The sequence below is a fragment of the Myotis myotis genome, unplaced genomic scaffold (assembly GCF_014108235.1).
Source record: "Myotis myotis isolate mMyoMyo1 unplaced genomic scaffold, mMyoMyo1.p scaffold_m19_p_8, whole genome shotgun sequence".
In the NCBI taxonomy this organism is placed as follows: domain Eukaryota; kingdom Metazoa; phylum Chordata; class Mammalia; order Chiroptera; family Vespertilionidae; genus Myotis; species Myotis myotis.
Genome location: NW_023416390.1, coordinates 47,427,317 through 47,451,776, shown reverse-complemented (window position 1 = coordinate 47,451,776; position 24,460 = coordinate 47,427,317). Strand labels below are relative to the sequence as shown.

General features: G+C 38.2%; 1 protein-coding gene across 12 annotated transcripts in view; it reads left to right on the top strand.

The window, feature by feature from the left end:
* UBR3 (ubiquitin protein ligase E3 component n-recognin 3) overlaps positions 1-20,634 on the top strand; it is a 188,863-nt gene extending 168,229 nt beyond the window's left edge. For 10 of the 12 annotated variants that reach the window (XM_036319910.1, XM_036319917.1, XM_036319909.1 and 7 more), the window contains 6 exons: positions 4,142-4,249; positions 4,379-4,504; positions 10,498-10,677; positions 15,278-15,487; positions 16,189-16,328; positions 16,608-20,634. In XM_036319910.1, the coding sequence (XP_036175803.1) occupies positions 4,142-4,249; positions 4,379-4,504; positions 10,498-10,677; positions 15,278-15,487; positions 16,189-16,328; positions 16,608-16,725 (882 nt within the window). In that variant the 3' untranslated portion in view covers positions 16,726-20,634. The remainder of the gene's footprint in view (positions 1-4,141; positions 4,250-4,378; positions 4,505-10,497; positions 10,678-15,277; positions 15,488-16,188; positions 16,329-16,607) is intronic. The other 2 variants (XM_036319916.1, XM_036319918.1) reach the window with 2 other exon arrangements.
* Positions 20,635-24,460: the final 3,826 nt, after the last annotated feature.

Below are 24,460 nucleotides of genomic sequence, written 5' to 3'. Positions count from 1 at the left end.
GTAGAAAAGAATAGGTGTCGTATAAATTAAACCTTTGTTAGGCTTATAAACTCTTAAAGAGGTTTTATACCTCATTGAAAAGTTTCTGTTAAAATCATATCTATTTGCCCAGGCTGGTGCTAAGTGGTTAGAGCAGTGGTTGGCAAACCGCGGCTCGCGAGCCACATGCGGCTCTTTGGCCCCTCGAGTGTGGCTCTTCCACAAAATACCACATGCGGGCGCACACATACAGTGCGATTGAAACTTCGTGGCCCATGTGCAGAAGTCAGTTTTCGGCCTGGGCGAGTCTATTTTGAAGAAGTAGCGCTAGAAGAAGTGGGGGGTTTCGGTTGGTCGGGCTGCGGGATACGCAGCGCGGGGGAGGTACATTGTTTTGAGGTACGTTTGTTCGTTGAGGTCGACCCCTTCCAACTCTCCCATCCACACTCGTCTATCTGAAACAAGTATACAAGATGAGTGTGGATGGGAGAGTTGGAAGGGGTCGACCTCAGCGAACGTATCTCAATCAGATTGAGGACGTTTTTAGCAAAGGCCAGCTTAGGAGTACCCTAATTAAGTTAATAACAATGTACCTACCTATATAGTTTAAGTTTAAAAAATTTGGCTCTCAAAAGAAATTTCAATCGTTGTACTGTTGATATTTGGCTCTGTTGACTAATGAGTTTGCCGACCACTGGGTTAGAGCATTGGCCTATGGGCTGAAGGGTTGTGGATTCAATTCCCAGCCAAGAGCACGTACCTTGGTTGCAGACTTGATCCCCAGCTTGGGTTGGGGCTTGAGCGGGAGGCAACCAGTTGCTGTGTCTCTCTTACCTCTCTCTCTCTCTCTCTCTCTCTCCCCCCTCCCCCATTCTCTCTAAAAAAAATCACTGGAAAAATTATCCTCAGGTGAGGATTAACGTACTTATATCAAAGGGGAGAGAAGACTAATTATAAACACATGAAATATACTCAACCTAACTTTCACTTTTATCACCAATTTACTCTCAGATCATGATTATATGTACAAAAAATTTGTATAGTATCATCACAAAGTTCATTATGTCTTAATTAGGGATATGTGTGGTTGGCCATTGAACCTAAGTACTAGGCCAAGCTTCTACCACTAAATAGAGATACATATTACTTTTTCAGTCAAGACATAAAAACTCCATGAACCTCAATTTTCTGAAAGGTAAATGAGAATTTGGAATATATGATTTATAATGGTGCCTCTCTTTATAAAATTTTATTATTCCAAGTTCTCAAAATGGATTTTTGTCTTTTCTTGCAATGATTTTTTCTCCTTGTTCTTAGTTGATTCTTAGATAATTTTTATTCTGCAGTTATCTTTCTTTTTTTCTAAATATCCTTTCAGGTTTCTGAACACACTCAAATCTGATATTTGTATTGTTAGTATTCAAATCAAGTATATTAGGTTTTTATGCTATGTCATTGTTTATGTTTTCTTAGTAAACTGTCTAATAATGAAAAGTTGTATATTTAAAACATTTCCTGATATTATTTGGGTCTAAATCTATTAATCTAACTGCAAAAATGAGACCTTAATGACAGAACATTAGACAGTTGTAAATCTATAATGGGAGGAACATGAGCTAATTTAGGTAACATATTAATTTTCTTTCTTGACTTGATAATCATTAGCTATTTAATAATACTTAATAAAACCTTTAACATGAGTTAGATTCTTATCAGACGTAGATTAGAAGTTTATAACCACATAAATGGCTTTAGTGAATAAAGGAAAAATTATAATTATTCTGTAGATTGTTTTGCTTTTATTAGCTTTTTCTGCAGTTGATTTAAACGTTTAGATACATAACATATCCTACATAATAAAAGCCTAATAGACTAAGTGTCTGGTTGTATGGTTGTCCATTCAGCCAATCAAAGCATAATATGCTAATGACATGCTAAAGCCGCTCAACCACTTGCTGTGATGTGCACTGACCACCAGGGGGCAGAGAGTCGACCGGTGGACCAGTCACTATGATGTGCACTGACCACCAGGGGGCAGACACTCTGACTGGTGGGTGAGCTTGCTGCTGGGGTCCGGCTGATTGGGACTGAGGGAAATGTGCCAACACGCCCTAGAGCCCTCCTGCGGTCCCTCCCCAGCCCCGATTGTGCACCAGTTGGGTCCCTTGGACTGGCCTGCACCCTCTCACAATCCAGGACCCCTTGGGGGATGTTGGAGAGCCAGTTTTGGCTCGATCCCACTCAATGCAGGAGCTTCCCCCTGGTGGTCATTGCATTCCCACAGGGGGAGAGCCGCTTAGCCAGAAGCTGGGCTCACGGCTGGCAAGTGCAGTGGTGGTGGCGGGAGCCTCTCCTGCCTCTGAGGCAGTGCTAAGGATGTCTAGCTGATGGCTTAGGCCCACTCCTCATAGGACTGCGAGAGGGAGCAGGGCAGGCTGAGGGACTCCTCCGAGTGCACGAATTTTGTGCACTGGGCCTCTAGTAAATAATGGAAACAGCTATATAAGTAATGAAATGTATCATTGTGTATCATTCATTCCTTTTTTTTTTTTTCATTTCCTTCTTCCTTTACTTCTTTTCTTCTCATCCCTTTCCTTCTTTTCTTTCTTCTTGAGCCTCGTTTATTCCAACCCACCATATAATTCTTTATCCTCAGGTATAATACCAGTGAAAACAGATTTTTGCCAGATTGAATCTACCCTAGAGCAATAAAAATATGTATTTTTCAAAAGAATATTATAGAGATAATTTGATAAGGAAGTTCAGTTGTGTTGGAAAAATGGTCATTACAGTTAGCATATTTTTTTTCTTCTTTGGAATATCTGCTAAAAGAGACTTTATACCAGGATTTCTTTGCTCCCCACTCATCACCATTTATTCCCCCCCACCCCATGCCCTCTTCTACCTCTACCCCTTTGCCTTCCCCCTGAAGTCATCACACTATTATCCATGTCCATGAGTTCTTTTTCTTTTTTTTGTCAGTCTTTCCACCCGGCCCCCCAACATCCTTCCACACACACCAGAGCTGCCTGCCTGCTCTCTATGATTTTGTCTCTATTTTGCTTGTCAGTTCAGTTTGTTCCACATATGAATTAAATTCCACATATGAATGAAATGACATGGTACTTGTCTTTCTCTGACTGGTCTGACCTACTTTACTTAGTATAATGTTCTCCAGGTCCATCCATGCTGTCACAAAACATAAAATTTTCTTCCTTTTACAGCTGAGTAGTACTTCATTGTGTAAATGTATAGGTTTTGAGGAATTGAAGTTTACATACTTGAAAAATAAGCTATATATATAAAAAACTAATATGCTAAGTATCCTACCATCTGGGTAATGATGTCACGTAGCAATGCCGGCTTTTTCTCCCTAGCGACTAGCCTCCTTTCAGTTTCTTCTGCCCAGGAACATGACTTGCTTTATAGCCAGGTGGAAACATTTCACACTTTAACCAAATGTCTGTGAAGCATTCTCCCGTGCCTCATCTCATTTGATCCTCATAGAAGTCCTGGAGTAGGTAGATGGGAGACTTGGTGGAATCCTATTTTCTTTTCATTAGCTGGAAAACAGAGACTTAGAAACTTGACCCGACTGAAAAGAAGTAAGAAATGGTGGACCTTGAAAATGACTTCAGGTTTTCTCACTGTGCAAAATATAGTCGACACTGCTGCAGTTAAATATATTACCCTTTGTTCTCCCTGCATGATCTACAATAATAATCTGCTTCATGTTGATATTTACTGATGTGTTGCTGACAATTACCTGGAAGAGAAGTTGGGGTGCTTCACTGGGCTGGAAAAGGTTTAGCTACATCAGAAAGCAGGTCTAATTAAGCAAGTTTAGTCTATATCTATAAAAGGCTAAGTTGACTCACACATACGTGATACATATAAAGCTCTTGCTGGCGCCAATCACATGTGTATGTTACCATTTGTCATTGTCGATTGTGAATTTGGTTAATACGTCTATTATAGAGAAAGGGTGAATAGTGATATTAAAATATTTATTTTAATTAATTTCCTTTCAGTGTGAATGAATTCGTGTACCAGGCCTCTAATGTAATCATAATTATGCTGTACTCTTTAAAAAGTGTTCTTTTCAATGTTAACTTTTTGTAAATTCAGTGACTGAGATAACTAATATTTTAATTTTTCCTAGAATACGTGTGATGCAGAAAAGTCTTATAAAGTGCTATTGAGCTTTGTGATAAGTGAACTATCTAAAGGAAAGTTATACCATGAAGAAGGAGCTCAGGAGTGTGCAATGGTATGTTTTCTCTAAGGTTAGATGTAGTGGTTATTTAGTTAAAAATTTAGGTTTTGTTGCCATTATGAATATAATTTTTAAAGCTATATCACAGAATGAATTATTCAGGTTTTCTTTTTTTAACTTTAGGTTAGCCCTATTGCTTGGTCTTCTGAATCCATGGAAAAATACTTGCAGGACTTCTGCTTACCTTTCCTCAGAATCACCAGCCTTCTTCAGCATCACCTTTTTGGGGAAGATTTACCTAGCTGCCAGGTATAATTTGGGATAGAGATTAGGGTGCATTGTTTTAGTCTAACTAAAAGGAATAACTATTTAGAATACTTATTGTTATTATATTTTGTATTTGTTAGCATCCACTCATTTTTATGGTAATGTTACTAATATTTGATATTTAAGTAGTTTTGGATTAGATCAGTGATATTAAATGCCCAATACTTTAACAGGATCATAGTATTCATATTGATAATAGTTATCACCATCTCTATTGATACATTTATCACTAATTGCTTTTAATATCCTTTAAAAATTATGTTGGTCAGAAAGCTGGTTATCTGAAGATATGATGGTGTTTATGTAATTTTAGAACAACAAAATGTTCAATTTATAGTCATTTATATTAAAACTTGGATGAATGAGTTATCACTAGTTTAATATATTTCTTAGAACTGTTGGTCAATGTGAGTAGGCAAGAAAGTGACAGGAAAGGAAAGCAGAAGGTAAGTAAACCAAATTAGCTTTTAGGATTATGTTTTTGGCATTATCTGCCATTCATTTTCGGTGAATTTGATGTGGCCATTACGGTATTTATCATATTTATGATCGTTGAAGCCTGAAGTATATCAGAATTAAGAAGTTGATTATTCCTTTTCTCCTATGTAATTGGCCATTGCATAGTTTGTGTTCTTTGGTTTTTATCAAGTGATTTGAGATTAAACTCTACATATTTGTCCCCAAAACTTTGTATTTAGGATTATAAGATATTGAACAAATTAAAAATATTCAAAAATTCTTCACATCACTGTATTGCACCAATAATCTAGGAGAATCTCCTTAAACAAAAAGTAGGGATTAAGCTGTGGGGTTTTTCTTTTTTAACAGCAATCCAGGCACTGGAAAGCCAAAGTGACTTCAAAAATACGAATATTTCCATACATCAGGGTTGTCTGAGACTGATTTTGTAGTTACTAGAAGAGTGGATAGAGTGAGAGACCTGTGGAGTCTTGGTCTTGTTAAATCAAGTAACTCACTTGAAGACTACAGCTTTAATCAAAATACCTTTAACTTCAGAAGTTATCCCTAGCACTAATGGTAGTGAGCATGGGCACGAGGAAGGGGCTGCCCAACCAGGACATTTACCTACATCTGTTCCTTCTCTTTCTAATTGTGGTCTATTACCAGCTGCCTACATTACTCTCTACTCACTCCTTAACCCCACAAAATCTATTTTTCCCCCTGCCAATACTCTCCTGCAGCCTCAAATGTTACTAAGGACCATCTGATCACAGCACAGTTTGATATGCCTCATCACACCTTCCTTTAATCTCTCCCCTCCTGAGTCCCATGATACTGCAGCAGGAGTTTTCAAACATACTTTAGCAGTAGAACCTTTCTTTCAAATGAGATCTTGAAAAAAAGACTTAAAATAGTAAGACTTGAAATCATACAGTATAAGTTCTCAAAATGTGTTCTTTTTCAAGGTATGTTTTGGCTATTCATTGTATTTCCACAAAATTTTTAAATCAGCCTGAAGTTCCTATAAAAAAACAAAGCCTATTTAGTTTTTTGGGGGGATGGGGAAGGTTTTCACTGACTCTAAATATTAATTTAGAACTCTCATCTTAACTGGAAGAACTGACGCTGTAACATTATAATGTTATCATCTTAACATTGAGAACTCCAGTAATGGACCTATTTATATTTCCTCCTGATTTGAATTAATTAAGCTTCTCGGATCTGTGGGTTTGTTGTTTTCATAAAAAAATTTAAAAAATATATATTGAGAAAGGATTTGTATCCAGAATATATCAGGAACTTTTATAACTCAACAATAAGAAAACAAAAAACATACGGTGGTCAAAAAATTTGAACAAGCACTTCTTATAAGAATATATATGAATGACCAATATGTACATGACAGAGTGTTCAACATCATTGTTGATTAGAGGAGTATAAATTAATGTTACAAGTGTTGATAAGGAGTTGGGTAGAGTTCCATGAAACTCCTATTCATTGCTGGTGGGAATGCAAAGTGGTATAGTCAAATTCTGGCAGTTTTCTTTAAAATATTAAGCATGCACTTAACTGTATAACACAATGATTCTATTCTTAGTTATCTACCAAAAGATATGAAAGCGTATGTCCACATAAATACTTGTAATTGAATGTTCATAGCAGCCTAATTTATAGTAGTCAAAAACTGGAAATAACCCAGAGGTCCTTCAACAAGTGAACGTGTGAACAAAATGTGGTATGCTCATATAGTGGAATGCTACTCAGTAATAAGAAGGAATGGACTACTGATACACACTATAACATGAATGAATCTCAAAATATTATGCTAAGTGAAAGAGGCCAGGCACAAAAGAACACATAATGGTTTCATTTATATGAAATGTAAAATCCCAAACTACAATGGCAGAAAGCATATCAGTGGTTGCTTGGGCAGGAGAAGGGGCTGGAATTGATTGCATAGGGGTAAAAGGAATATTTTGGGGGAGTGGAATTGTTCTAAAATTTTATGGTAGCAGTAGTTTCATGATTATACTTTTACTAAAATTCATCAAACTACACTTAAGGTTGGTCCATTTTATGGTTATGGAAGTTATACCTCAATAAAGTTGTTTTTAAAAATGCCCTCTTTGCATAGCTATATAAATGGGGGATTTGTGGCCTTATTTCTAGAGATTTAAAAAATTAACATTTTTTAGCTTTCTTATCATTTTGCTTTTTTATCTTTGTACCATATTTCAAATTTTGTACTTAATCTAGATAATTAATTAGTTCACTTTTGCAAAGAGATGCTGGTTGAATTTCTATTATGTGCCAAGCCCTGGGAAGACAGAGCTCCTACACCCAGGAACCGCTCCCACAGTCTTATAGGAAAGGCTAATTTATTTTTAAAGTAACTAATAGCAAATATCCAAAAGAGAAATGTTTACAAGGTGTGGAAGGATTAATTTTATCTGAATGGGGCTGGGTAATGTGAAGTCTCATTAATAGGGGTGAGGGGAGGCTTCTCTGGGGAGCTCGGAGATTTGAAGGATGATAGGAATTGATCCAATGGACAGAAGAAAGTAGACACACTAGCCTCAAAAATGGTTTTTTCAGTTAAATAAAAAAAGATTAGGGAGTATACTTTGGTTTTCACAGGGCTAACAAACTCCTTAAAAATAAACTTTCAAAATGTGAGTGCTTGGATGACTTATTTCTCTGGTTCTATTATAACTGAGTGGAGCTTCAGATCGCCGGACACTTGGATCTCGGAAGTTTTTTAAAACTCACTTCTTCTATTTTTATTTATTTATTTATTTATTTATTTATTTATTTATTAAAATGTTTTTGACAGACTTATTTATTTATTTTTCGTAATCTTTACCAGAGAATATTTTTTCAGTTGATTTTTAAAGAGAGTGGAAGGGAGGGAGGCGGAGAGAGAGAGAGGAGAAAGAGAGAAACATCAGTTGGTTGCCTCCCACAGGCACAGGATCAAAACTGAGACCCTTTGGTGTAGGACAGTGATGGCAAACCTATGACACGCATGTCAGAGGTGACACGCGAACTCATTTTTTTGGTTGATTTTTCTTTGTTAAATGGCATTGAAATATATAAAATAAATATCAAAAATATAAATCTTTGTTTTACTATGGTTGCAAATATCAAAAAATTTCTATATGTGACATGGCACCAGAGTTAAGTTAGGGTTTTTCAAAATGCTGACACATCGAGCTCAAAAGGTTTACCATCACTGCTGTAGGAGGTCAACACTTTAGCCATTGAGCAACACTGGCAAGGGCCTCCCTTCTTTTAAAACTGACTTTGTTTCACATGCAAATTATTTAGCATTGCCTCTTGTGTATTCCATGCTTTTACTCTTATTCTTCATCCACACTGACAAGCTATGTCTTTTTAACCAAAGTCACTTTGCTTTTGTCCTAAATTAACATTGACTTTCAGAGTAAATATGACTCTATAGACTGTACTCATCAGTTATGTGACCATACTATCCTATCTAATAAAAGAGAAACATGGTAATTGGCATACGACAGCTACCCTTCCCATTGGCTAATCAGCGAGATATGCAAATTAACTGCCGGCCAAGATGGCGGCCGGCAGCCAGGCAGCTTGAAACTAACATGAGGCTTGCTTGCTTCAGTGACAGAGGACTCCAACGTTCCCCGCCTGCCGCTGCAAGCCTCTGAGCTGGCAGTTTGAAACATAGTTACAAAAATAGAAGCTAAACAAAACCCCAGAAACCAGCTTTCAGCTAGCTGGGATCTCAGACCTGGAGTTGATACAGAGTTTCGATTGTAGAACCTAAACAAACCAGATACCTGCTTTCAGGAGCGGAGGCCTAAGAGCTGGAGCCTCAGAGCTAAAGCTGGCTCAGAATAAAAAAAAAAAGAAAAGAAAAAAAGGAGCAGTTGGGAGCTTCAGTCCCAGCCTGAAAACAGCCCTCAGCCCCTCACCCAGACTGGCCAGGCACCCCAGTGGGGACCCCCACCCTGAAGGGTCTGTGATCAGCTGCAAACAGCCATCATCCCCTCATCCAGGCTGGCCAGGCACCCCAGTGGGGACCCCCACCCAGATCCGGGACACCCTTCAGGGCAAACCAGCCAGCCCCCACCCATGCACCAGGCCTCTATTCTATATAGTAAAAGGGTAATATGCCTCCCAGCACCGGGATCAGCGGAGCCGCGAGGTCTCCTGGCACCGGGATCAGCATGACAGGGGGCAGCGCTCAAACCCCCTGATGGGCCCTGCTCTGTGCATGACAGGGGGCAGCGCCCCAACCCCCTGATTGGCCCTGCTCTGTGTGTGACAGGGGGTGGCGCCGCCACCTCCCCATCGACCCTGCCTTGAGTGTGACAGGGGGCGGTGCCCCAACCCCCCAATTGGCCCTACCCTGAGCATGACTGAGGGTGGCATTGCAACCTTCCAGTCCGCCCTGCTCTGTGCATGACGGGGCGGCGCCCCAATTCCCAATCGGCCCTGCTCTGAGCCCGACCAGGGGCTGCACCTAGGGATTAGGCCTGCCCTCTGCCACCCGGGAGCATGCCTAAGCCAGCAGGTCGTTATCTCCCGAGGGGCCCCAGACTGCGAGAGGGCACAGGCTGGGCTGAGGGACCACCCCCCTCCCCCCCGAGTGCACAAATTTTTGTGCACCGGGCCTCTAGTCCTATATAATAAAACCCTCATATGCAAATTGACCAAACGGTGACTATGATGTGCACTGACCACTAGGGGGCAGACAATTAATGCAGGAGATGCCCCCTGGTGGTCAGTGTGCTCCCACAGGGAGCACAGAAGCTGGGCTCAGGCTGGCTAGTGCAGTGGTGATGGTGGGAGCCTCTCCTGCCTCTGCTGCAGGTGGGTGGTAAGGAGCGAGGGGTCCCGGACTGCAAGAGCCCCAGACTGTGAGAGAGATGTCTGAGTGCTGGCAGGTGGACATCCCTTGAGGGGTCCCAGACTGCAAGAGGGCGCAGGCCAGGCTGAGGGACCCCCCCACCTCAGTGCATGAATTTCGTGCACAGGGCCTCTAGTTTAGAAAATAAATGTATAAAAGAAGCAGATACTATGGCACTTAGGAGTTAAATTTCAGAGAGAAATATTATAGGGATATTTGGATATAACAGCTAGGGACCTTTCTCTCATTTCTTTTACTCCCTGTACTTTAGTTTAGAAAGTTTTCTTACTATCCAAAAGTAATTGTTGAGAATGACACTTAAAATACCTAAAATGGGGCCGTAACCGGTTTGGCTCAGTGGATAGAGCGTCGGCCTGCGGACTGAAAGGTCCCAGGTTCGATTCCGGTCAAGGGCATGTACCTGGGTTGCGGGCATATCCCCAGTAGGAGATGTGCAGGAGGCAGCTGATCGATGTTTCTCTCTCATCGATGTTTCTAACTCTCTATCTCTCTCCCTTCCTCTCTGTAAAAAATCAATAAAATATATTTTAAAAAAAGATACCTAAAATGGGAAATGTTCATGATGAAATATCTTGAGAATTTTCTATTTCATGTCTAAAAGGAAGAAGAAGAATTTTCAGTTCTTTCCAGCTGCCTGGGACTTCTGCCAACATTTTACCAAACAGAACATCCCTTCATCAGTGCCTCCTGTCTTGATTGGCCAGTTCCAGCATTTGATATTATAGCTCAGTGGTGTTCTGAGATAAATTCATTTACTGAAAGACATGCAGAACAAGGAAAGGTATGTAAAAGGAATAGTGCTCACTTGCCATAGAGGTCATGTGCTAATATTTAAGAGGCTAATGAAGAATTTGAAACTTATAGGTCATCTATTCTTAGAAACATTTATTAAACTAATTACATTGAGAAATGATTTACTTACATAATATTTGTTTTTGAATGTAAAAGCAGAAGTATTTCAATCAATAAAGCTAAGGAATTACTATGTCACTTTTAGTTTGTTTTAGGTTGTCAGGTTTTTATTGATTCCTTAAATAATCATAGCATTAGACTTGGAAGATACAAAGGAATTTTAAGATAGATGAGGGACTTGTAAGCTTATTGGAAAGAGAACTGTCAACAAAGAAATCAAAGATTTGGACTAGCAGGTCTAAAAGGTCACACCTTGAACTTTAAAATTTGCTGGCCCATTGCCGCCAGCTCAGCTGGAGAAAGGTTTGGTATTGGAGAGTGGGGGCAGCAGAGGGTGGTTGAATGCCATAGTTTGGTGCTCAGACATTTTCTATAGCTAGAACTACAGTATTTGAGAAATGGCATAATATGAGAGAAGTAAGTGTTTTATGGGGTAATCTGGTGGCTTTTTAGCAGGTAAGTTAAGTAAGGAGAGAGGGAAGCCAGAGATGATTATTTAGGTGGTGAAGAAAATCTGTACTATTGTCCTAACAGTAGAAATTAGAATGTAACCAATGCAAGAGACATTTGAGAAAAATAGATAGGACTTGGTGAACATATACACATGACTTTAAGATCTTGAACTCACATCATTAGAAGAATAGTAGTGAGTACACATAGTTCTGATAGGAACCTGCTCCTGCTTAAACACCATTGAAGATGTCCCATCAATGTACTCTTTGCAAAGCATTCAAGGATTTTCCCCATCTTGCCTACCTTTCTAACCTTATTCTGTACCACTCCCTTGCCCACAACCTTGCTCAAACCAAAAGAATGTTTCTTAACTGTGCTATATATCTTCAAACACCTGTGCTATTGCTTGTTGCTATTGCTTTTATCTAAAATAAACTTCCTACCCTTCCCCTGCTGAATTAATCCATCAAGGTTTTGTTACCTCTTCTGTAAAGCTTTGTCTGATAGTCCATATTCCTCTGAAGCCTTAACCCCCTCCCTCTGTTTTCCTGTATGATAGTACTGTTGTGCTGTATAACAGTACTTTTGCCATTGTCTCTCACAGTTGCCATATTTATCACTGTTTATTGTGTCTGATTTGTGGCTCCACAAAGCAAAAATTATTTGTATATCCTTGAATCCCTAGTTCCTATAAAGTGCCTGCTATAGACTAGTGACCTAATAAATATTTGTGGAACAATTAAATGGTGGTAGGATGTCATTGGCTGAAATAGAATTGATGAAAGGGAACCAAATTTCAGGGAAAATTAGAATTTTAATTTTAACATCAAAGGGAAAATAAAAAGATTAGTATTTCAGATGGAAGTGTCTGATTATACTTAATTTTTAAAACATTGAAGTGAATAATAAAGGCAAGATAAGCATAAATAATAAATGTCTATTTTACTCATTTCTATTTTTTTTTGTCGAAGTCCTTGAAGAGATAATATATCATTTTATATTTTTTTAAAAAAAGGAATGGGAAATTCATGAAGTTAATTGAATCTTGTATGTTATGTATAAAAATCTTTTTTCTGTCTAGTAGTTTCTTTATTCACAGTTTGTAGCTAGAATCTGAAGTTCTATTTTGATGTCTGAAAACCTATGAGGCATGAGTTGGAGTAAGAGGTGGGTGTAATTGTAGAACCAGGACAGGAGAAAAAGAGATGAGCATCATTAAAGTTTTTGTTTTCATATGAGCCATGGGTTAAGCAACAGAGAAAAATAACTTATTTGATAGTGTAAGAGAAGGCCTACATTTTAGATGAATAATATTGGTGTGGATATTGATGGAGAATAAGAATTTATTATTTAAAAATATTTTATCTTTTTGTAAAATATAGTGGTAATTATTTGTTTTAAGGTCAGACATTTATTGATAAACTTATTCATGCAGAGTTTTTACTGGTTATTGGAATGCATCACCACCTGACCTGCACCCCTCCTCCTGTTCCTGCTTCACTCTGTTCTATTTCTAACCCTGGCTGGGACTCTAGGGCAACCAGATTTTCTTTGCCAGGAATTTTAAATTTGAATATAGGGACTTAGAAAGATAAACAGTGAATGAAGCTAAATAGTCCAATAACAGTACCCTTGAAAGATAGCCTGAGTTAGTGCTTCTAATGTGCATCACTTAAGATTCTTTAGTTCAAACAGTTTGGTTGCAAACCTGTGGTCTGTTTTCTCTGAAGTTCTACCCCTGGATGACTCTGCCTCAACCATTTTCCTTCCCTCCATGTGCACTCAAGATTCAGATTCCTGGGAGAGAGAACCTGGTTAGCCTAATTTGTATCATATGCACACCCCTGTGGTGGGTATATCTAGTGAGGGGGCAACCCTATCAGACTTGTTTGTAGCAGGAAAAGAGGTTGTTTTTGTTCCAAAAGAACTTGTAATACCATTAATATAAGGATGCAGATAAAGATGTTGGACAAATGGAAAATAAAAAACACTGGTAGCCCATTACCTCCACATCTTACTTGCCCAGCACATAGACATCTTTCTTCTCATTCATAGAGTTTCACTTCTTTCTGTGTTCAAAATGAAGTAACCATCACATCACCTCTACAAACACTTTTCAAAATATGCAAACTGAAGTCACATCCAATAGTTACATCATCAGCCTCCCGAGGGTCTGGCAGATGTACATTCCTTTTGTGATTTTGTTGTACTTACACCCCAGTCATCTAGAAAATTTTAATTAGCACCTACTCACCCTGAATTCAATAGTAAGAGAAAGGGGGAAAGAATGAAAATTGTTGCAAAAATGTATGCCACAGAAAGCAAAAGTTACAACCAGTCATAAAGCTGTAGTTAATATACAGTCAAATATATGACTTTATTCTTTCACCTCCTTTGACTAGCATCTCAGCTGCTCTTGATAGCCACCGGTCAGGGTCAGTCCCTTCAGACAGTGCTGTGAGCCATTCCCTTTCTTCTCTTAGTGGTGTGGGTAACCTAGAATGATTAGATGACATTTACTTTCTAAATCAGTGGAATCTGGTGGAGAAGAGTACACAGCTTCCTTAGGGAAACAGAAATTAAAAACCGAATTCTTAGATGAAATCATGGAAGATGCCACAACCACCTTTAAACCCTGGTTTCCTAATCTGTCCATTTCTAGCTGTGAGAGAACAATCAATACTCCTGTATAGAAGAAGATTATTTTATTAGAGGCCTTGTGGTGTGAGTTACTGGGTAGTTCACAGTCTAATCTTGCTAAGTATCAAGTCCAGTGAGGACAAACTGCCATTCCTTCCACTGATGGAAGAGTTCCAATATAATCAACCCATCATGGAATAGCAGTTTTTGGAATCCAGGGATGGGCACTGAGTACTGGCAAATAGCATATTGTAGGCCCATATATTGTCCTTACCCTTGCTTCCATGGTCACCTTATCCATGAACTTACTGATAAGTACCAGGTTAGCTATTTAGCCACTGCATTGAGTTAGATGGATTATGGCTGTAGATAATGTGAGATAATCACATAAGAGTTGCCTGCCATCTTTACAGTTTCTTAAGCTAATAGATTCATACTACATTTTATTTGTGTTAATGAAGTAGCATCTAGAAAAAAAATGAGTGCTGTTACTAATATTTTTATATCCCTGCAAACAATCAATAAAGTATATCCTGCAGGAAAATTGAACTAATTTGTCATTTTAAAAAAAAGTAAGCAAATTTATGAAGAGTTGTAGCCCCAGCACTTATGGATACAAAATATCTTAGCTTGAGGTATAAGAAGATTTTACACCTTCTAGGAAGGAGAACAATACTTTATAATTAGATCAAGGGTAGGGAACATCAGGCCCTTGGGCTGTATAAGGCCGGAGAAGTCATTTGGTCTGGCCCTGCCAATGCATTAGGGGTGAGTTAATTAAATGTTTGACCAAATATAGCAGGCTAATTTTTAAGTTGATAGCTTGGTATGGCCCAAGAATGATGTTATAAATATCCAAATGGCCTTGACAGAAAAAAGGTACCCCCCCCCCCACACACACACACTCTAGGTTATAAAGTATTGAAATAGAAATGAGTTAAAACTTTGACTTTCCCTAAAGAAAAAGCCAATGAATCATTTAGCTAAGAAAGGTCAAAACTTGGTTTTAAAAAAATGTATAACTGTTTGAAAGCATATATAAAACAAGTATATCTAGATATATTTTTTATGCATGTTTAGTTATATTTAATATTCTTCTTTTAAAGTAATAACAAGTTTAAGTGTTTTATGGTGCTTAATCTAAACCTTGCATCATATTTTAAATAGAAACAACATTAAAAATAAAGAATGGTAATTTTCGAAATACAGTTTTGGTCACTTGTAAAATGGAAATGAGAAGAGTGTTAATAAAGAAAATAAGTCACATTTTTGGAGACAGATTTTCCATTTTTTAAAAATTCATTTAAAAAAATAAGTATTTTGTGTTAATGACTTAAATACATAGGACTAATGAATATTTTTGGATAATGTTTTAGGCCTTGCTTATCCAAGAGTCAAGATGGAAGTTACCACACCTACTACAGTTGCCTGAGAATTATAATACCATTTTTCAGTACTACCACAGAAAAACCTGCAGTGTCTGCACCAAGGTTCCTAAAGATCCTGCTGTTTGCCTTGTTTGTGGCACTTTTGTATGCCTGAAAGGACTGTGCTGCAAGCAACAAAGTTACTGTGAATGTGTATTGGTAAGTATTAGTAAATAATAGCAATTTTATGAAAACTCAAAATTTCATATCACATGGATATGTGCTATATAGATACATATATATGGTCAAGCCAGCTCTAAAAGTTTAGGTTTTGGGGGAAATAAACAGTATATGTAAAGATTTTGTTCTTTTTTGTTCTTGTTTGTTTTTGTTCTTTTTAACCCAGTAAAAGGGTAAAGCAAAGCAAAACAAAACAGCTGAGTCTTTGAGTAAAACCTTTCATAAGTACAATTTTCTTCCTCTTCCTACTCCCACTATCCTTTACTGATACATACTTTTGAGTGTTGTGCAACGAAATCACAGCCATATATGCTAATGTAGGTGCTAATCTCTGAATTAGGTTTGTATTGGCTTTTTTTTTTGTGCCTGCTTATTCTTTTTAAATTTCTTTTTCTTTATTGATTAAGATACTACATATGTGTCCTTATTGCCCAATTGTCCCTCCACCCCGGCATTGGCTTTTAATCGCTTTTCTAGATAATCCTTACCCAAATTCCTCCTAATGTATTATTAATAAAATGTTAGAAGTGAGATTGTAAATTTAACTTAGATAAAATCTTATTAAAATTTTTTAAAATATGCCTGTTTTATTTAGAAGAAATTTACTTAAGGGATTTTTGATTTTCTTATGTAAAGTCTATTTGATTATGGAGTTATTGGATATATTTTTAATCTTTTAGCATTCTCAGAACTGCGGTGCTGGCACAGGGATTTTCCTCCTGGTCAATGCGTCTGTGATCATCATCATCCGAGGGCACCGCTTCTGCCTGTGGGGCTCAGTGTACCTGGACGCGCACGGAGAGGAAGACCGGGATCTTAGGTGAGAATGCGTGGGTGTCACAGGGGTGTCACTGACATTTGGTCCGGTGAGAACAATGTGCCATTTCTAGCTTTGTAATAATAAAAGTTTTATATTAAGAAATTCTGACAGTCATTAATTTAGAGCTATTTCTAGTTTTTGAGATATTTTCCTCATCATCCTGAGAAAACATGAAATAAACCAAATTACTATGTGAAATTTTTGCCATGAAAATTCTATTTTTAAAAATCTTTATTGTATTTTATTACTTTTAATACCTTTTTCCTTTTTTTCCCCTAGGCGAGGCAAGCCTCTCTACATTTGTAAGGAAAGATACAAAGTTCTTGAACAACAGTGGATCTCTCATACTTTTGATCACATCAATAAAAGATGGGGTCCACACTACAATGGGCTCTGACTCACCACCTCGGCACTGCATTATATTATCATTTTCATTAAGAATTTATCAACAATAAGCTTTAACTTAATTTGGGGGATTAACACTTCTGCTGAGGGGAAAAAAAGAAAACTTACGTTATGAAGCCTTTCCAAAATTAGGTGCTTGGTAATCACATTAATGGTATAATAATTTTAAAAAGTATCTGGAGAACATAAGTTACAAGTTAAATCATTCTTTAGTGGTCATTTAAAAAAATCTACAATTAATAAGAAGCACAATTTGACAAAATTATTTAAAACTGATTCTCCCAGCAATGCATATCAATGATTCATTGATACTTAGAGTTGGTGTGATTTATTTAAAGTTTTACTGCTTCTTTATGTCTGTGTGTTAATTTGCATCTGCTAAACATAATGCATCTTTTCCCCTCACCATTCTTGTGTTGATTTGAGATTTTTGCTGTATGTAATTAGAAAAAAATGTAAAACATGATTTATGTGAAATATTGTATAGTAAAAGTTGGTTTAATAGTAGAACTTTAAAATGTTTTCTTATTGTGAGGAATCTGTTAAAGTTTAAGGCTTTGCTGAAAACTTAATTCATTCTCAGGAATTTCATAAATATTCTCCCCAGGTAAATAATTGAAATAATTGTAAAATAAGTAGATAGCTGCTGTTAATATAATACAGTACATTTTGGGAGATACATGAGTGCTTGGGGGAGGGAGCCCTTAAAATCAAAATTTTCCATTTCAGTTGGTTGAATTACTGGAGGTAGTAACAAATAGATTTGACTATAAAATTAAGTTTTAAGAGCATACACATGGCAGATTTTGAATCTGCTCATGCCCATCTTTTATTACCAACCACACTTTTTTTTAAATGACTGGATTGGAAATGCTCAGACTTCCCCACAAATGAAGCATAGTTTTGGAACTTTCCTTTCAACTCAAGAGGTTCATCTATATATTTGTGCAATGTAATCACTGCTATTTCTGCTTGGTTTCCTAAAAAGGGAGGGAAAGGCTCAGTGGTGAGGACCCTCATGAATGAACCTCACATCTGCATTCTTCTTAAGTGCTGTTGTGAAAAGCAATTTATGTTTGTAGGGTTTTTAAGTCAGAATGGGAATGATTGAGCTAAACTCTATTAGAAGAGAAGGAAGATTACAGAAAAGCATGTTATATATTGCTGCCATTTTTTTTCAATTAATTAAGTTGATGATTATTTCATGCTTAGTGCTATCAAACAATTCCAGATACTTTGGACTGAACATGGCTTGTTATATAAAATTACATTTTTACATATAAAAATAACCTAAAAAACATCTAGTGATAAAATATAAAAATAAAGTCAGATCTAGCTTCTAAAAATCATGAATGACATGATATTACAGAATATGCAAGTGGACATTAAATGATGGCCTTGGTTAAAGTAGAGAGAGCAGAACAGTACATACTCAAATGTGTTCAAAAAGTAAAAAAATTACCTATAGCTCTACAATAAAATACATGGAAATAGCTTGCTATTTTTATATACATTTCCAAAATATTAAGATAACTTTCTGAAAGATTAGAATGATTCTGTTTAAATAGCTGTCCTTTCCAACTCACTGCTACTTTTTACAGTAATGTATCATAAGTTCAGTCTGTCATATTTTTTTTTGCATCAGTCATTATGAATACCAGACCATTTGTAAGTGTGGTTGAATTTACATCTCTAGTAAATACTGTTTCAGGATTCATGAACTTGAATAATTCTACAATTTGAAACTCTGATGCTATATATACATGGTATAATGTATTCAGACTTTGATTACTACATATTTAAAATGGAATGTTTTATGGTTGTGCATATGGATGTGAAGTGAAATATTTAGCCTTAACATTAAAATTTGGGTTTGATAGTGTTTATTTTGATATTGGTGAATTAGTCACCAATAAATTTTTTAAAAGCACTTGGTTGAAAATTGTACTTGAATTCATACATGCATGCTGCTAAACTAGAACTTTAATTTCCCCCCCATAATTTTTTTAAGTACCATTTATAAATCCACTTTTAAAAATAACAGATCCAAGTTAGAGTGCTGTGTGTATATTATTCAAAAAATGTACTGGTGTGATACCCTGTATGAATGATCATTTAAATACAGTACATTACTGTAGAAGCTAAATCAATCTTTATAATTAAGCAGAAATTATAAACCTAGGAATAATCAACATTGTAAGATATGTTAATAAAAACCTACTGTCATTTGGTTTGTGAAAGGTCCTTAAAATGTTTAATGTTTACATGTTTTTTCAAAGATATTGACAATAATGTATGTAAGTGAGCACGGCTCAAAAGATGAAAGCATAACATAGCTAATAATTGCTTTAAGGTGGAGTTTAAGTGTAAAGGGTTTGTTTTTTCTTTTTTCTTTCGAGAGCTAGTTCCTATATCTGCTACCCTTGTGTTAAAATTAATGCAAAGCCTTTGCTAAGTGTATGTATTTTGGAAAGGAGTAGGGAGAAGAAAATGGTTGTGCAGAACTGAGGAACACTGCATGGTCCTTGCTTTCTGAAAATTCCCAGCTGGACTTTAGAAATCTGAAGTAATTCGTGATAATGGTCTTTTTGAATGGTCTGTGGAGGTGTTTGAATTGACAGTCCTCATCCCTATCCCTCCATCCTGGAGCTCACCAGCCAGTCATCACCAGCCACTTAGAAATCCATTTATGTTTACAAACCTTTCTTTCTGCTTTATGTGTGTTGATATTTATTGATTTCTTTGACCTAGAAGAAATGCTGACAAAAGCACTGAAAGCTTGGGGAGAACAACAGCACGAGAGGAGAGGTGGCCCAGGAGTCTCTTGCGTCTTCTCCAGGATTGTCATTGCTAATTCTCAAGTTCCCATTCTTGGCTCATATTTGAGGTCATGTTGACAACAACAAAAGAATGCAACATAGTTTTAACCACTAGAATCACCAAGACAAGATACATTTATTGTAGCTTGGGGTTATGCCTGACACTTGAGAATTAGTGGGAGAGCAGAAGAAATGTTACTGTCTCAGTTCCATTCACAGCACATAGTTCTTTCTTTTATCTCTGTGATCTGACTGGATCAAGCTCATCATGGGTGAGCTGGAGTGGGCAGAAGGATGGCAACGTCATCACTTCTCGATTTGTGAACTTCAGGCTCCCTTGATAATGAGGCATATCAAGTATTGAAGAGCTGTACCATCTTAGTGTGCAGTAATCTAGCAGTGGAGAGGATGCCACTCCAGCTGATGCAACACAATGAAGTAGTGATACCATGAGTGAGTTAATATGAAATATGACAGTACCAAGATTGATGTGGCAGAGCTCAAGAGCAGGCCAGAGAAGTAGGTTCAAGGGCACAGATAAATGCTTCAGCTTGAGAGGAAGGAATAGGGGCAAGAGAAAGGAAAGAAAGTTTAAAGGAAGGAAAGGAGTCCTATCCATTTCCCTCTTACCTCGGTGACAGAGTAGCAGGATCATCTGTTGAGAGTGAGCAAGTGGAGAATAACTTGGGTGCTTGAGGCAAGTGGTGAAAGTTTAGACATATAGTAGGAGAGAATAGGCTGGGAATAAGGAGAAGCACCACAGAAGTCATATTGAGGGCCCAGTAGGGTTAGGAGCCATATTTTAATGGAGCCAGTTAGAAAGGTTTTGTGACTTTATGAAGCCCCTGAGCCCAGCAGTCTAGGACCTGAAGGGTAGAAATTAGACTGCTAAATTCATGTTTTGGGGATTTGAGAGGTGGGTACAATGTAAGAAATTTGGGGGTGCTAGTTGAAATGAGTGTAGGGTCCATGTGGGATAAATTGAAGGGTATAATATTATAAATCACAAGATTTAATGTAAGCTTTCAAAGTTATGAAAATTGCTTTAGTGTTGAAGCATTAAAATTCACTTATTTAGTAAATTTTTTTGTCTCCTATGTGCCAAGCCTTGTGTAAATACTGGAAATAACAATGGAAAAGAAGCCAGAGAATCCCTTCTCTCACAGAGCTTTTTGTGTAATTAATGCTACAAGTGGTGTGTGTAGAGCGTGTTGGGGGCAATGGAATATAGGGTACTAAAGAAGGTACCTTGAACCAGACTTGGGAGTATGAGGAAGCTTTCAGGGGTAGAGATGTCTAAAGATGATTCCCAAATACTGTGTAGGAGATGCCTGGGTGAAAGGGAAGGAATACTGTTTTAGGCAGGTGAAGAGAATCATTTGCAAAATTCAGAGTTGAGAGAGAATCTATAGTTAAAGACCTGAAAGGGAATCACTTTGACTCTAACATATGTGCTTTTGAGAGAGAGGTAAAATCTAAATTACAAAGGATTTTGTAAGTCTTCCAAGAGTTTTAGACTCTTTAGAGAGCAGTGGGAAGCCATCAGCTTTGCATTTTAGTAAAGTTAGTCCAGCTGCACTGTGGAGAAAAATCCAGAGTGGGAAGACTTGCCTAGGTATCTGTTGAAAGAATCCAGACACAACATAACAGTTGGCTCAATTAGGGGAGTTGTGGAGACAGAAAGAAGTGGACAATATCAGAAGAGAATTGACAGAATTCAATAGGTTAAGGGAGAGCAGGGAATATTAAGTGCCTATTGTGTGCCAGATGCTAAGCTAAATGCTGAGGATACCACAATGAGCAAGACAGAGTGTTAGTGTCTCCCTGCAGTCTAGTTGGAAACAGCACTCTACAGGTAAATGGATGTTATCAGCAAGTTAGGCAGAGGGCTATGGGAACCAATGGGATCATTTAGTTTGGGGAGCTCACAGACTGCATAGAGGAAGTGATGTTTAAACTGAGACCTGAAAAATGGGTAGAAAGCTAAGTGAAGGAGGGAAGGTGGTTCTCAAGCTTCTTAATGCCGCGACCCTTTAATACAGTTCCTCATGTTGTGGTGACCCCCAACCATAAAATTATTTTCGTTGCTACTTCGTAACTGTAATTTTGCTACTGTTATGAATCATAATGTAAATAGCTGATATGCTATATGTGTTTTCCGATGGTCGTGACCCACACGTTGAGAACCACTGGAATAGAGGGAGGGCATTCTAAACTTTAGAATCTAAAGGGTATATAGCATACAGGCCCTGGAATAAGCGTGGGCAAGATACACTCCAGAAACTGAATGGAACTTTAGAATATCATGCTAAGTGAAATAAGTCCGATGGAAAAGGACAAAACCATATGCTTTCACTCATGGAATATAAAAAAAACAACAAGAACACACTCCTAGATACAACAGATCGGTGGTTACAGAGGGGAAAGGGAGGGGAAAGGCAAAGTGGGTTAAGGGGGTCAAATATATGCTAACAAGGAAACTAGACTTCAGATGGAAGCATCAGATGGGGAGCATGCGATAGAATACACAGATGTCAAATTATAATATTGTGTATCTGAAAATTACATAATGTTATTACCCAGTGTTGCCCCAATAAAGAAAAAGAAACTGAAAGAAGTACAGTACAGTTGAAGCATTGAAAGCAGAAGGGTGTGGTGGGTGTGGCAAGATATGATGCAGGAAAGATAGGCTTGAGTCAGATCATGCATGGCCTCAGGCCATGTTATGGATTTTGATCTTTGTCCTTACAATGACAGGAAGTCATTGTAAGAGATTAAGTAGGGCAGTGAGTGTTCAGATTGCAATGTTAAAATGATCATTATGGCCTCAGTTTAGAGCAACTGTCAGCAAACATTTTCTACAAAACATAACCATTCAACTCTGCATTGTAATGCAAAAGCATCCACAGACACATGTGGCTTCTAGTATTGGCAAATAAAGAGATTCAGACTATGTTAGATATCTACTCCTAGTTAACAAATTACTCTAAAATTAATGCAATAAAATAATATTCCTTATATTACAAGCTGTGGGCCAGGAATCCAGGAGTAGCTTAGCTGAGTGATTCTGGCTCAGAGTCTTGGTAGGCTGTAATGAAAGTCTCAGCCGAGTCACAGTCATCTGAGGCTTGACGGGCTGGAGGATTTGCTTTCAAAATTCACTTGTGGTTTCTTGCCATGTGGGGTCTCCACAGGGCTGCAAACAACACAGCAACTGATTTCCCCAGGACAAGGGATCAAAGAGCGGGAGAGACAGAACATACACAAAACCATACCCAAGATGAAAGCCCCAGTACCTATTTATTTAAAGTTGTTTTTTTGTTGTTGTTGATTTTGAGAGGGAGAGAAATATTGATGTGAAAGCAGAATATAGATTGGCTGCCTCCTGCATGCCTCCCAGGGATCAAGCCTGCAACCCAGGCCTGTACTTGACCTGGAATTGAACCAACTGTTCAGTGCATGGAACTGCGCCCAACCAACTGAGCCACAATAGCCAGGGCAAGTACCCTTTATTTACAAAAATTTTCCCCCAGTGTCTTTTATAACCTAAGCTGGAAGTGGCATATTACTTCTGTCATACATACCAACCCTCGTACAATGTGGGAGGGGTTTACACAAAATTTTTTTCACAGCCTGCTATTCACAAAACTTGCCTTAGATATTAGGTATGATATAAAGTGGAGACCCCAGCTCGTAGTTTTGGAGTGCCTACCCTGAGTTTGGAGACATTGTGCTTGGCATTTTATCCACATTACTATTGGACAGACAGTGTTTTCCTCATTTTACTGATGAAGAAATTAGGCTCAGAGAGGACAATTGGTGCAATGCCACATGTCAGTACATATCAGAATTGGAATTCAAATCCTAGTTTAAGTCTAAAACTCATTGTTTTTCTTCAGTATTTTGCTAGATCAGAAAATGACGAAGGTGGTTGCAATGTTAGAAATGTACATGAGCTGTATTTCTAGGTAACCTTAAAGAATCGTTAGAATAAAGTGCCCATGGGAATGCCAAGGAGAAGTCATTCCATCTGGCCAATCAAAGAAGGCTCAGCCAAGAAGATGGCTCTGAAAGAGGTCTGGAAGGATGCACAGGATTTTATCAAGCAGGTCAAGGGTGTAGGACCATCTGGGCTGATTAAAAAGTGGCAGATGCAAAGGCAGGGTGGCTCTAGAGCACACACTGTTCCCTTGGGAATGGAGCCCTTGAGATGCTGAAGGAAGGAGTTTTGACTTTCTAAGTGATGAGTCATCCCAGGTGGTTGAGCAGGGGAGTGATGCCTCCATGGTGAGCGCTGAGAGGAAGAATGCAGTGGCGCTGTGAAGGGGAGGCTGCATTGTCATTTTAGTCCACGTGAGAAATAATCAGGATCTGAGGGGAATCAAGAACGAGGGAACCGCAGAAAGGTGCTCAAAAGCCCCATCTATTGCACGCTGGGAAGTGAGGGATGTGGGGACAGGGCAGGGGGAGACTGAAGTTACTGAGGCCTCTATACTGAGTGACTGAGCAGGTAATGATTTTAGTCTCCACTGTGGGGAACACGGCAGAGGACAATTTTTGTTAGAATACAGAGTTGAATTTGGGACAGTTTTAGGGTGCTCATGACATACAGGTGGAGCTACCTTGTCTGGAGCCAGAGGTGCAAACTTGGGATGATTTTCATGAGGCCATGGGCATGAGATACCATGAGAGAGGGCAGAGGACAGAGTCTCTTTTATGAGTCCATTTACGAGTAAACGAGGTTTATGGTGACTTGTTAGATTAGGCAGGCCAATGCCACTGACTAAGGGACTTGAAGATTGAATCTAGTTTGTCTCAGTGAATAAGAGGCCAGGGAGTGAGTGAAGGGCCAGGTTGGGGGAATGTGGGACAGGAGATAAGGAAGGTGGGGACAAAAGATCTGGGGAC